The sequence below is a fragment of the Corvus hawaiiensis genome, chromosome 6, assembly GCF_020740725.1.
Source record: "Corvus hawaiiensis isolate bCorHaw1 chromosome 6, bCorHaw1.pri.cur, whole genome shotgun sequence".
Classification (NCBI taxonomy): Eukaryota; Metazoa; Chordata; class Aves; order Passeriformes; family Corvidae; genus Corvus; species Corvus hawaiiensis.
Window position 1 is genome coordinate 19,093,130 of NC_063218.1, and position 15,259 is coordinate 19,108,388.

Here is a 15,259-nt window from a genome sequence, read left to right on the forward strand (position 1 = left end):
TGATTCCTCAAATGTGCTTTGTGCATTCCAAAGTGTATTCCAAAAGGCACACGCTATCTACTTCCAGGAGCTGTGATAATCTCTGTAATTTTCAGATTTTAGTGCATAGGCTGTCAAAGCACATACATTATTGAGAACATACCCATTACCAATACTGACATTACAGTTCTTCAAAAAACATTCATGCTATTCTATATCTTTACTGTCTTGTACAACCTCAGGTGGAACTGAATTGATGCAAAAAACCAGAGCAAAAGATCCGTAATGGACTCAACATAGATCAATCCATATTTATACTACAGATATGCATACTATATTTGTATATTTGAGTATTTTAATATACATAAACATAAACCATATAAATACAGTATGATTGTGCATGTGTGTGTGTGTCTTATATATGTGTAAAATGGTGATAAACCAATAGTGCAGTGGACAGATACAGAGTAAATTACTACTAGAGCAGACCAAAAATGCAGGCAATGAGAAAAGAGCTTTGTTTTTCTTGTTTTAATCTTAAATGTAAACACTTAGATAATCATATGAGGCATCAAGCAGCAATCTGTCCTCTAAACCAGTCATTCTAGAGAAGGTTGATGTGACATAGAAGAAATGAGGCAAAAGCAACGGAAATTGTGAGATTGGTGTGTTTGGATTTTTCATAGACTGGATATAAGCTGAATTGATATCACAGTAGAAGATAATTACTTTATGACAAATGTTTCACTGAATTGGCAGTATTTCTGTAGCTTAGCTTTACTGGGTAATCATCACAGCTTGAAGGTATAATTGTTTTGTAGAAACCTTTTCCTTATGTTGTGACAAATAAGCAATAGTACAAACTGCTTAGTTTTAGTTTTTAAGAAAATTAATTTGACAAGAAATAAGGGAGAAAAGGAATAGACATCTAAACTAGTGTCTGATCTGATGGCTAACATAATGATCACATCTGCTGTGGATTGGAATTTTGCCTGCAAGGACCTTACTAATATTTGCCTTGATTAAAGGAGAGTCGTCGAAAGTGTGACCTTTCAAACCCACCTTGTTGCGCCTCTTGAACATTGTCGTGTAGCTGGCACTCCAGAACTTACACAAAAGAGCAATTAAAGACTGGCAAAACAAAGTAAAACCCAGATCCTTCCTGGCTTTTATGGGCATGGGTTTTGCCTTTTGACACAAGCCCTCCAAGAGCATGAACCTCAGTGAAGATACCTTAGTAGGGTCCTGGACAAACCAAAGGTCCTATATAATGATGCAGAACACCTGTAATTTGCTACATGCCTCATGGTATGATTCAGCTCTACTTCTGCCAGCTTCCATAGTCATCAATGCCATGACTGCAGGTATTTTCCTTCTGTTCTGGACAGCTTGTTTCTTGAGGGAGATCTCTGTGAAGTAGCTGTCTTTCCTCCTTGATCACTACAAAAAGGAATCTGATACCTAAGGAAGAAGAAACCTTTGTTTCCTTCTCTTTGTGCAGGTACTACTAATAATCTGTAAAACTGAACCTATGAACCCAAAGTTCCTATAACCACAAACCTGAGTTTACTCAGTGTTTCCAGCTCAAATTCCCAGCATGACTATTGTAACTAAAGGTTGAAAAATAATTCAACTGAAAATTGATATCAAAATTCTTTAAGATAATTTTTGTTAACTCAGTATTCTTAAATTTTTTTCTGTTAGAAAGAATACAGTCTTACCACTGCTGTAATTACAGCAGAAAATAGTTAATATTTGCTCTACTTCAAATTTGCTCCATTTTTGTAAAGTTAAATTATAAAAAGGAAAACCAAAACAAAATCAGAAAGCTCTACACATACACTTGCTACTTGTTTCTCAAGAAAGCAAGTACTGCACATGAAGTAGACTATTCCTCAAAATCTTCATAGTTAATAAAATAAATCTGTGCGTGCAAAAGCTTCCAATAAACATCATGAAAAAAAAAAAGAAAACACTGGCTTCAAAACTAATCTGCAATGAAGATGTAAGTAAAAAGCCATCTAAACTCCTTTCTTGTGAACTGGAAATAGAATATATGCTCACTAGGGATGGGAAATATGAAAAGCTTCAATACTTTTATGAACTTTTTTTTTTAATTGCATAAAGTACTTAACTGCATACTATTATAATAACTATTATGATATGGCCTATCTCCCCTTACATTTCCATTTATTTTTCTAAGTAATATATCTTTGAAAACTCATTATGTGCTTTTTGTCAGGTGTAGTGTTTTCTTGAAAATTAAATAATTTTCGTGCCTTGCTTCTGCAGTCCTCACTTGCAAACACATGCCAGTGCCCTGCTTTCCTTTTTTTTCCTTTCTTCTTTCCTTTCTCTTTCCTTTTTTTTTACTACAGCTAAATCTTTGAGCTAACACTATGCACTTTCTGTAACTACTCATTTAAAGAGATTACAGATATTTATGAAGAGTTAAATATTTTGGAATATTGCACATGTGTTAGAAGTGGATTTCATCTGAAGAGTCTGAAAACTGTAAAGGAATTTTAAAATTATATCACAAATATATGTGTATAGCATATGCGTATGTATTTTATCATGTCCATAAAATGTCATAAAAAGGAATATCTCTGTGTTCTGTCCATCATTATTGCTGCATTTCATCTTCACAGAACAAAATCTGCTTTCCGTCATCACAAGCTGGTATTTTTGAAGTAGGAAAATTATATTATTCCATGTTTGGACACATTGTTCCAGTAATCATCAGAAAGAATTTGATTTATCTATGTGGTCACCTGTTCAAAGTTTATAGGAGTGGAACTATTGATTTCACTCAAGAAATACACCATTTTTTCACAGAATCTTTCTGGCAACTGTGCTTTACCAGAATTGTTTTGTCCCGCTTAGTGCTAGTAATTTAGCACGGAGGCTTCTTGCCCAGAGGGTGTTAAAGCTGTAAACACCCATGGATATCTGAGTTGGATTTTTGCATAATAATTTATATACTGTCTTAATTCTTCAGGGCATTCTATGCTTAGTAAAACAGGATAGTGTTATCAACATGACTTTTGTTCTTCAGCCAACTCCTTTCTATGTGGAGAAGGTAAATAATAGACACACTGAACAAAGTCAAGTCTCTCATTCGGTATAAGATGCCCCCACCAAAATGTAACTACTCTATAAACTCTTAATATTCATACATGCATTTTTTTTTCAGTCACAACTTAGCCATAATATGGAGTTATAAGCAAAAAAGCATGTGTTTATGTGAAAAAGAAGGTTCTTGCTATGCTCAGTGTCCCATTTGTGTTTTAAATGTCCTTATTTTCCATGGCTTTATATTGACCAGTGTTGCTCAGTACATACTTATCTCCCCCATCATTTTCTGTACAGTCTATTTCACAGCTTTCCCAGCTTTTCATAAGAGAGATGTAGGCCTACTGCCTTACTCAGTTGATGTACTTTATTTGGAGATACATAGTGTGACGTTACACCATGTGTCATATTGCATGTGTTTACTAATTGTTCTGTTATATATTATTGTGATTTATAGCTGAAATCAGTGGGGTCAGGATTTCACCATTAAAAATGTATTAATTTGTTTTAGAAATGAAAATTATTGCTAAAAATTCACCAAGTCTCTCTCTCTCTGTGTAATGGAAGTATTTTAGTGAATTTTAGTTTCTGTCTTTGTTGACAGTGGCATTTCAAGCAGAATTTTAATTGAAATATTTGTTTCATACTTTAATGGTGGAATGCAGTTTCTCCATGTGGTTCCATAACTCCACTTCAATGGAAGAACTCTTTTTAAAGTGAAATATTAAAAATTTTTGACTGAACAATAATGACAAATACTCCTCCATGTGCTTTCTTCGGGAGATCCTTGTAGCTAAATCCTCTGTACACCAGAAATTTATACACAATTGCACATGTGTATGAACAACTCCAGATAATTGAGCTTAAACGTATTAAAAATAAAGTTTTATCTTTACTACAATAAATAACTTTGGGTTATTAAAAGATTACCTGATGAAGTCAGTCATTGTCGACTCTTTGTGACAGAAAATATTGTCAATTGAAAATGATCATGCCTTCATTGTCAGAAAGACATAACTGATTGCAAGTATTTGTCATTTTCATTATCTATATTGTCCACCTTCCTATGGTAAAGCAAGTAGGTTTAGTTACCAGGGTCTCAGGTTCAGTAGAAACATCAAATGAGGGGAAGCATATTACAGGGGGAAAAGGGCAGGACTAGGTTGACTCGGACCAGCCCCCAGTAATTTTACATTATTTTCGGGGGTTAAGAAAGAGAGTAAGATAATTTGTTGAGGAACTGTAAACTCAGCAATATTAAATTTCTAAGCTTTGAAATAACATAGCTAGCAATATTCAATATCTCACTTTCTGGTAAAGCAAAAAAATTAGTTCTTGTATATGGAAGTAGAAGAGGGTTAATTTCCATTTCTAAGTAGCCAAAGCATCTCTTTATATATAGAGTATATATTACCATATATGTTATGTATAAGATCTGCTTTATACAAAAATTTATTAAGGCTTATGTATGAATGTTGTGCATTCTGAAAATTCAAGAACAATTTTGAAGGGAGAATTGGAAAAAAAATCATATTTCATGTCAAGCAAACAGATTAAATAGATAATAATAGTTAAAAGACAGATTCATTATTGTCATGGATGAATGTCAAATGCATTTATCAAATGGCTATGCATATAATGAGTCACAGCTTCCACATATATATATTTGTTATAGACATGTGTAGCTCCTTAAGTGTACCTATTAATTGCAAACACTGGAGTACAGTCTGTTCTCATTTTACATTGCTTTTCTATATGCATATCAGAAAGAGATAACCTTTTAAAGATAAGATTATATCTGAGAAACTGAGGTAACAAATTATTTAACTCTTCGAGAGACAGATGATACTTGTCTTTTAGAAACTGAAGAGAGGATCGAACAGACAGTAGAAATCTGAAAATATCTCCATGAATGAAAGTACAAAAGATTGATAATTTTTGTCCCTTTCAGATACCCACATCCTTATTTTAATTAACTTGCTCATATAAATACAGCAAGATTGTTGTATTTTTTTAAATAACTCTTTACTGAATATGTCAACAAGATAATATATAGTGTATAGTGAGGTTTTGAAGTTAACAATGCGTGCAACATGGCAGATTGCAGAAAACAGATAACGCAGACTTCAAACCATCTATTTTTCCATGTTAAAGATAGAAAGTATACCAAACACAGAACAGAATCAAGTGTGCATATCTCAGTTAAAATCAATTTTATGAAAGATCATCTTCAGATATTTGGGACCAACTCATGATAACAATTTTTTTAGTAGCTTATCTGTTTCTGAAAGGATCAGAATTCAGCTCTCATGAGGCACATTTCCACAGAGCCCCAGTGTAATAAAAGGTTGCCAAATCTCTTCTGTGCTAGTTTTCCATATGGACTACTAGCCAGTGTCCTTTTAAAGAGCAAAATATTCTCTACTGTACAAAAGTTTAATGCCAAATGCTTCAATATTGCCTGTAGTATCATCTGGAATACAAAGTGCCCTGTTCAATAGAGTTCAGGGAAGGAGTGATCATCAGCTTCCTAGGATTATCTCTGTGTTTAGAAGAGAGCATCAGGCAGGATTTGATGAGGTTCAGAGCCAGTAACTTTTGGTTTTGGCACTCACTTCTGTTTTGTTTTTCCACTGAGCTGTAAAGATAAGTCATGTGTAAAACCATTATTCTCATGTTCTAAAGAAAAACTTTAATCTCCATGTTAAATTTAAGGTGAGGAAGTACTATAAATGTAGAATTCAATGGGAATTAACCACTTTACTGTCAAAAGCTGAGACTGAACTTTCACTTCAATGTCATTAGTAAAGTGCCTTATGTAGACCCTTAAAACAATAATATCAATATGCATAAAGTTTTTTTGTTTGCAAAATTGAAATCAATAAATTTTTCAGACTCAGAAAATTTCTCTCATGAAAAAAGAAAATGATTGAGAGAAAAAAATATACTTTAGTAGCAAATAGCATATGTCATTTCATTTGTCTGTTTTACATGACATTCACTGTAGTCCTTTATTGGCTTACAGGGAAAACTGCTAATATCTTTTCAGTTCAAAGTAGATTATTCCCTAAATATTCTTATAAAGAAATTCAGTAATAATGTTCCAATAAGAACCTGTTAACACAAAGTCCATGCATTAATCAGGTGTTTGTTTCTGCCAGCAAGCCACATGCAAGGAACACTTGTTAAAGTGACAGAATCCATGAAAGTAAGGACCTGTTTGTAAATAAATACATCTTCAGAAGGAAAGCAAGCACTGGGAACAGCAGTGTCGTGATATTTCTTTAATGCAATTTCGCTTAAACTCTTGTTTTATTCTATTCACCAATCTTTCTGCACATCTATGGTAACTATTAGCTGTATACAATGGAAGATGGGTGAGATTTTGTCTGAAAACAAATAATTTCTCCCTAGATCCAATGAACTTGATCAAATCAGGACTTAAAAGCGAACATTTTGGGTGAGTTGTATATACACATATTTGGCATTTCTGCTCTATAGCCTTTACTTATTATATGTGGTCAGATATTTGTCCTATGTGAAGATCACCCAGTTTTTACAAAGCCCAAGGAAAAAGCTACTAATCTTAAACTTTACACTGTCAAAAGATCATTGTCCATTTTTAACACCGACTTTTTCTTAATACTTTACCTAGTGAAATTTGCTCATTATGTATTTATCTAGGTGGGACCTGAAATGAAATCTCAGATGTTTGTGTGACTGGCACTTTGAGAAGTCCCAAATTCTGTTGTAGGTTGAAATACATTAACTGTTTTGGAGCTAAGGAACAATTAGAATTTGGAGAAACATTCTTCAAATGAAACATATTCAGTTGACTACACCTCTGAATTTTTTAGGTAATATTCCCAGCTCTATCCACAAATTTTTGTATGAGGGACTTGCTGTGTTTTTTTTCAGAAGAGTCTTTATAGTAAAGAAACTTTTGACAGTATCCCATAAAAATAGATATATTTTTGTTCATACTGAAAACAAACATAAACTATGCCATCTTTAATATCATTGTGGTTTTTAGGTAAGCGAGTAATAGTCTACATATTATATATATATATATATATATATATATATATATATATATGTATATGTATATTTCACCATTCAAGATCAAAATGAACAGTTTGTGAATGCCTTCTGTTTTGACCCTATTAGATAAGCAATCAGATTTGTTGTCATCAGGTTGGGCTTGTGGATCACTCACCTGTAGTACAGGCCAAACTCCCTGAATAAGTCAATTGCTACAAATAAGGTGCCTATGGTATACTGAGGTCTAGAACAGAAGATTCCTCCTGCATCAGTCATTGAAGTAAAAAATACTAGTAAGCATGTAGTTTCAAAGGAGGCCTTTTGAAATTAAACGTACAACCAGCTATTTCATTGAAATTAAATACTATGTCCACACCCAATGGGAATCTCTGGCTCTGCTTAACTTCAAGAAAACTCCAGCATGCAATAGAAGCATGCAGAAGCACAACTATTTGCTGATTGTCTTTTGAGCTGTGACACCTACACTATGTTAAGCAAAACAAAACAAACAAAAAAAAGCAACAAAAACCCATCAAAACTAAAAGCCAAAGCCCAAAAGTATTGATCTCATCATCATCTTCAGTAAATAGATCACAGAAAAAAACCCTCACTTTGGCATAGACATTTCTACCTAGAATTATGCCATTTGAAATCATATGATAAACTTTTAATCAGCAAAATTTTAGAGACTTAACTATTCTAGTAGTCAAACAGGTTGCTTAGAATACCTGCTATAGCTGAAGAAAATAGCACATATGTAGGATATAGAGCGGAATTTAAAAACGTGATTTTAAAAGATGTTGGTGGGAGGATGTGTTTCCTTATAAAATGGTTGTACTTTGCCATCAATCATAACTGGGTTCATTTTGTCATTGCAGAAAATGAGTGTTATCATGTGATCTGAATTGAAGGAATACATGCTTATAGACTGCTGAGTTTCAAGAATGGGCTGAGTGAAATGAGCAAAAGAAAGGACTAAAACACTCTCTTGCAGCATAAGGAGCTTCATAAAGTGAAAAGTCTAAGCATTCCAACATGAAAGTGCTTCGGCCTTTACTTCACATGCAGCAACTTCCTGTCTATCCCTAAGTGGTCACTGTAAAATGTTCTCCCTTCAGTTCCCTACTACCTCAGGGAAGTTTCGTCTCTATTTTTTTCTGTTGGTTTTTTTTTTTTCCAATGTGATGTGAACTTTAGTTTGTCCCCAAGCTCAGGAGAAAATTAGCTACATTAAAAAGCAAACTGAAAAAAACCCAAAGAATTAGACTCCACCACTGAGCTGGCAAGAATACCACCATTCTTGACAGTCATTGAGTTCAGGCTGGCTGAACCATTATGTAATTTTGAGAGATGCATTATGGTTTTAATGCAAGCATGATGTTTTGTGTCGTGCATGTAAAGCTCAAGGACTGAGAAGGTATTGCAGCTAAAGATTCTGAGGGTATAAAAAAGCAAATTCTAAACCCACCTACTGCTTGTGAAGCAGAAATCATTATGGAAAACTTGAAAATGCTTTAGGTAAAAGAAGGGTAATTCAGGGGAACACAATGTACTTGTGTTCTCAAAATTTCTCAGTCAATCAAATGCTTAACTAATGTTAGTCTCTGTATGCTTTAATTGGGGAGGAAAAAAAGCAAAACAAACAAACAAAACCCACCAGAATCTGTACATGATGTTCACCACTGAAAATATTTCAGTTCATAATAGCCCTGGAGATCTTTCCAGGACTAAATAAATTTTTATAATATGTTTCTTGTTTGTTTTCTCTTTTTTTCTTTTTTTTCCCTATTTCTCCATGCTGAACATAACTCAGACCCTTAAGTCAAACAAAGCTTGAACCATACAAACTAATAGTAAAACCTTTCCATTGTCATTATATGTTGCACCATGTTTTCAGCAATACACACTTTTAGATTTGAAATTGTACTTGAATACTGCAGAGCTGGGAGCACTCAGAATTTCCCTCATTCTGGTTTTACCAGAACACGCTGTGTCAACAAATGCTTCTCTATTAAAAAGAGGTGCAACTTAATGACAGCTCTCTGTCACATTCTGTTACATAACGTTCACCTCCCACTGAGAAGATAGAATGGTCAGAGAATGCCCAAAGCTTCTTAATTATAAGGAAAAGCAGGAACAGTTTCTAAGATAAAGTATCTAGTATTGGGGGACATTTTCAGAGCAACTTTTGCAAATAGAAATCAAGGTCACTTTGAGTTTGACACTGAGCTCCTTCTATGTTTCCTGTTCCAAGTAGATTGAGAGAAAACTGATCAAACAAGAAAGTAGCATTTTTGGCAGCACTCAGAACTCCAGCTTTCAGTTGGAGGTGAGAAATGCAGAACTGACAAATAGGAATGGATGTATTTCCAATTGTTTGAAGCTCAACAGCAGTTGCTGGGTTCAAGTGACAAGGGTTGTACCCATTTTATCTGAATTGCTTTTGTTGCTTTTGTCTGTTCCTAGTGACCCTGTTTTAATATGCACTTATTTTCCTGTATTCCAGGACACGTAGAAACTTAACATCCCTCAGACAGCTTCGACAGCAAAGTGGTTAATGTTTGAAGAATGAGTCATTCTTTCCTTTGCCATGACATTGGGTTCTTATTGTACAACCCTGTACAGTACTCAGCAATATTTTTTAAAGATTTAAAAAGCAAAGAGTTACAAAACCATTTGCAATTAACTTGAAATAGAAAAGATAGCACTTTTTTTAAATCCCATTATATAGTACACCGTATAAATTACAGAGTATTCAAATGCATAAATGCATCTGTTTAACATTTATCAAATGTAATTTTTTTCATTGTTGTTGGGGGGCTTATTTTTTCTAGAGTTTTTTCTCCTTGTCCTGGAAACCCCCATCTTCCCTCACTATCACGTATGACAGTGCTCCAGGTCTGAGACATTGCTGTTGCAGTATCGCATGTTGTTGGGGATGTGGCAGTCTGTGTAGTTAATGCCCCCGTTTGGGGTATAAATGGGCTGCAGTCTGAAATCTCCTTTAAGGAGCTGATCATTATTTAAGGAGACAATCTGGAAGCTGGTTTCCGTCATCTCCAGGATGGAGTTGTCCTTCTTGGTCCCTGCCTCACAGTAGTCATCTTTCCGACGGCCGCGGTTGTATTTCCACTTCTGGGAGGTGTAACGACCTTTTTTGTGCATATGCCAGCAAAAAATGCTGAGCAAGACCACAAGGACAAATATCACTGCACCCCCAATCAACCCTGCCAGCAGAAATGGGGAGCCTAGGTTCTGAGAAGTTGTCTGCTCATGGCTGGAAGGGATGTTGCTGCCATTCAAAAAGGAAGCCTTGGTTGTGGCTTCTGAACAGACAGTGTCTTCTCCAGTTTGGTAATTGTTATAAGTATCCAGTGGAACCAAACAAATCCGATAAGTGGATTTGGGCTCCAGATTTACCAAGCTTGATTGCTGCTTCTCGCCACTGATTATTCGTTCATGAACAATTCCTCCCACCAGACTATGGCCCATTTTAACCCATGTGAGTTTATATGCCATCACGCTAAAAAGTGACATCCAGTTGACTTGGATGCAAGTGTCATTGACAAAATGGATGGAGAGCTGAATCCATTCAGACAAAGGAGGTGTCACCCTTTCTCTGTCCTCTCTGACAGGCACAGTGGGGAGTGTGGCTATGATGGGAGTGAGAGGATTATATTTATTACTTGAGGGGGGAAATGATGAGCTGGGAACTAATGTAGTTGGCATGGTTGTAGCTGGGACGGGGGTGATGATTAGTGGCAGACCAGGGGTGGTGGTGGGGCATGACAACATATTCATGTTGAGCTCCCTGACTGCCATACCTCGGACCTGCTCTGGTCCCTGGCACATAAAACCCCGTACATTGATGGAAGCAGGAATAAATTTGAGCCATTCAGTGACCCACTTAATGCTGCAGTCACATAACCAAGGATTATTCCTTACAGTGAGTTGTCTCAGATTATGGAGATTATCAAATACTCCCTTTGCCAACATCCGAAGTTGATTGTTGGAAATATCAAGACGTTCCAGTTTGTGGAGGTTTGAAAAGGCTGTAAGTGGTATATGGGTTATCTGGTTGTCCTGCAAATAAAGTCTTAGCAGATGTGTACCTGGAAGATCAGGAGGAGGGTAAGTCAGTGAATTCCGAACTATTGAGAATTCCTTGAGCTTGGAGAGGTGGCTAAAGGTGCCTTCAGCTATGCCTTTATTAGTAAGGAGATTGCCATCCACGATCAGGCGCTCCAGACTTGTAAGATTCTGGAAGGCCAGGTCTGAAATGACAGCAATTCGGTTTTCATCTACTCGAAGTTCTTGTAAGTCCAGCGGAAGGCCTACTGGCACACTGCTTAAGTGATTCTTGGACAAGAACAGAAGCTTGAGGCTGATGGCTTCCTGGAACGCCCCATCCTCAACGCCAACAGTGGAGATGGAGTTGTCATCCAGGTGCAGTTCTTCCAGCTTCAAAAGCTGAGCAAGAGCAGCACGTGAAATGGTCTGAATGTTGTTTTCCTGCAGGTGGAGAACCCTGACATTCTTGGGCAGGTTCATGGGGAATTCATCCAATTGGTTGCCATACAGGTAGACTGTGTGCACAGACTGGACATTGTGCAACTCTGCAGGAAATCCAGCATTATTAATTTGGTTATTATGGAGGTAGAGGACGGTTACACCCTCTGGTATCCCAAGAGGCACTGAGGTCAAGCTTCGCTCATTACAGTAGACAAAGTTTCGGTCACAGCGGCACACTTTTGGGCAGGCCAAAATTTTGGAGACCTGTATGTAGAGCCCCAGGGAAAAGATAAGCCATGATTTCATGAGAAGAGCCCAATCTGTGGGCCACATTTTAGTCCACGAACCCATTTCTAATTTAAAGAAATAAAGTACCAAATTGTTTAACAACTGATTACAATAATAAAGCACAGGTAACAAAATCTCAGGTCATTAAATTGGCTTCTATTTATGTCCAGTGTTCAGGCCAGAGTTAAAGTCCTGGAGGCTAAGCATAAAACAATCCTTTTCTAATTGGCCTACCTCCTACTTTTGAAAAGGAAAACACAGTCTTATTAGCCTGGGTTACAAAGTTTGTTGCCTTCCTCCATGTGTGCTGAAAGAATCAGTAGCCATGTCTTTGCAGATGAATAACAGGTTACTTTACAGCTACCAAAAGTCTCTGTGCCTGGAGGGATATTTCACTGAAGTCTGTTGGTGTCTGTCAGCTTTCTGAAGTCAGCAAAGTCCTCATATCAGCTATCTGCCAGTTCTGGCCTGCCTGTAAAAGGAAAGAGAAAAGAAAATCTGAATAGCATGGAAAGTTTAATAGGGAAGAACAAGCCCATCAGAAGACTATTCTAAGGCTGATGGATTTCTGGGGGAAAAAGGGACAAAAAGGCATTAATATTAAATATTATCTTAATATTACTGTTAAATAATCTTGAAATAGATTTAATGCAAAGTCGATGCAATGACTGAAGGACTTGCAGTGACTTCACTGAAGGTCAGATCTATCACTTTCATTTGCATACTATACCTTCTCTTTGTCCTCTCACAGTCTGTTTAAAATTCTAAAACTAAAAACAGCCCAAAACCTAAACTATTTAACTGAAATTTTTTGCTCAGGTAATTATTTTTCTTTTTCAGAGCCACTGACTTCAATGACTGCTATTCCCTGATGCCTGACAGAGTAGAATCTGGGCTGTATTATTTAATCACACTCTATGTTTTTTTTCATTTCCTACCAGACTCTGGAATATTCTGCTTCTATTTCTGTAATACCATTTCATATATTGTCCGAATTAATGCACACTGCCAGATTATTGTACCTCACTTTAGTGAATTAGAGGCTTATGAGGAGAGTCTTTTATGATATGTATGGTAGTCCACAAATGTAAGATATCCTGCTGTAAGACATTTATTTGCTAAAACTATCGTCTTGTTATTGGTTCTGATGTGAACTGTGCTGTCAATAGATTTCAGAACTTGCTTTACACTAAATGAAACAGGCTCACATCTGCTACATTATTGTTTTAGGAGATCGGCTCAAACTATGGCAGTTTTTCAGAACGTTTCCTTTGAAACCATAAAGGTTAGGTACATCTTTTAATTTTGCTGCACAGTTATCTGTGAATGGCTACATAAACAATTCAGTCTGTAAGCATGCTTTTTATGTTCCCAGCTACTATTTATTATTCAGATCTATAACCAAATATTCCCGCTCTCTAAAGCATGCAATGAAAGGTACTGTGTTGTTTGATGTTTTCTTGTCTTATGCTGTTTCCAATGATTAAAAAAAAAAAAGCCCTGCATTATACATAGTTGGACCTAATGAAGGACATAAACCTTGGCAAGTACAAAGCATGTGCAGATCTTAGGGTTTTCAATTGCAGTGACATAAGCACAGTAATTTTCCAGGTTTTGTTTATTCAGATCGTAACTCATTGGCTGGGATTTCAAGAAAATACAATTTTAGTGAACAAAAGTATTCTGTTTCAAAATGGTGCTCACTTATCTATTCATGTATTTATTATTATTATTATATTTATATTTATTTTTATTTAAGCAATTTAAAACCATCCAGATCATTAAGAAAGAAATTTACTTTGGTTGTACACAGAACCTTGTTCTTCTGATACATCTGTGCAGTTTATAACATGTCCCAAATGCTACTTTTGGGAATCCCATGGACTGGCAGTATAGAAAGCATCCTTAGGAGTCAAACTCTTATAACCCTTCAACCTTGCACTTTCAGATTACTGTATTTATTTAGAGCATCATCAGGTATCAGCCACAAGGTTCAAACAGCTGGAGATAAAAAGTCAGACCCTGAAAAATCCTGTTAATCATTATGACTTCAAATTTTAAAGATATGTAATACTGTAATACAGTACAAATGCAAATGTAATACTGTAATACAGCCTATGCAGTGTATTGTCCTTTTATAGAAGCAGTTAGATTAAGTACCCCGCTGTTCATGATTTTCTCTCTCACAGGCATATTTCAGTCAAGAGTGATTTCTTTTCAATTATGGCAGATGACGTGATACTGTAGAGAAACTCTTAACAGGATTACATTCTAACATGAGCCTAAGTGTGACAGTTTATCCGCCTTTAATATGGCCTGGGTCCCATCTAGATCATAGTGCTCTGATCCATCATGACACTCTCCTTTTAAAATGAGAATGGATATGCAGAGCCTCCTCTGAGATGCTTGGGACCACACAGGGTAATAACAATTGTTCTGTCACTTTTCCATCATCATCAGAGAGAGACAGCCTGTACCTCCTAACAGAGCCAATACCCTGCACTAAGCTCGCTTCTGATTGTAAGTCCAGTTACTGATTCGGTTTTATTTCACTCCTGGGTGTAATAGAAAGCCCAGCTGAGAACAGGCAGCCACAGGCAGCTGCAGTTCCTGGTTTGCAGGGAATCTCCTAAGAAGGGACTGTCATATTAAAACTGATTTATGCATTCACCTCATTCTAGTACTCTGGCCAGTGCACCTCTCACCTAAGTAAATGTGGCACCCAAATTAAAGATTTCAGTAACAATTCAAACAAATTGAGTCAAGCACACAGCACCTCTCATTAGATACTCTAGGAAAAAGAGCTTTGATTGCATAGTCACTTAACTAGATTCTGGAGCTTCTCTCCTTTTCTTGTTATATGGATTTTACTATTAGAAATCTGTTAAAATTTTCCTAATGATTTCTTCCCTTGTAATGGTAAGAAAGGCAGTCCTTTTACTGGTGCAAATATCCTAAACTCTAGATATCAGTCCTTAATACACTGATACAATAAAAATCAGTACAGCTTATATGTACAACGGACTACTTTTGATTGTACTAAGCAAGAGCACAAGGACATATCTAACTAGATATTTATGACTTCAGGGTTGACTGTGGTGTGGCAGAAGTAAAGAAGGAGGGAGCAAAGATAAAACTGAAGGTACTTAAATAACTTTTTTGGGAAAGGTTTTACTTCAGTAGTCTTTTACTACTGCTTAATACTAACTTATAGTAGGGCTCATGGTGTATTTTTCAGCAAATCTCAGGGACCCTAATGCAAAAGTGAGTTCTGTCTCTCTGTCGGAAATCTCTACCCCAAAGACATTAAAAAGATTGAAGAGTTGGAAACCTGCTTGATTAAAAAAAAGAAACTATGTGAAGG

General features: G+C 36.1%; 1 protein-coding gene across 7 annotated transcripts in view; it reads right to left on the reverse strand.

Moving 5' to 3' along the window:
- Positions 1-495: 495 nt before the first annotated feature.
- The window catches only part of FLRT2 (fibronectin leucine rich transmembrane protein 2), a 65,014-nt gene continuing 50,250 nt past the window's right edge, over positions 496-15,259 (reverse strand). For all 7 annotated transcript variants that reach the window (XM_048305709.1, XM_048305714.1, XM_048305711.1 and 4 more), the window contains one exon: positions 496-12,367. In XM_048305709.1, coding sequence (XP_048161666.1) covers positions 9,973-11,958 — 1,986 coding nt within the window. In that variant the 5' untranslated portion in view covers positions 11,959-12,367 and the 3' untranslated portion in view covers positions 496-9,972. The remainder of the gene's footprint in view (positions 12,368-15,259) is intronic.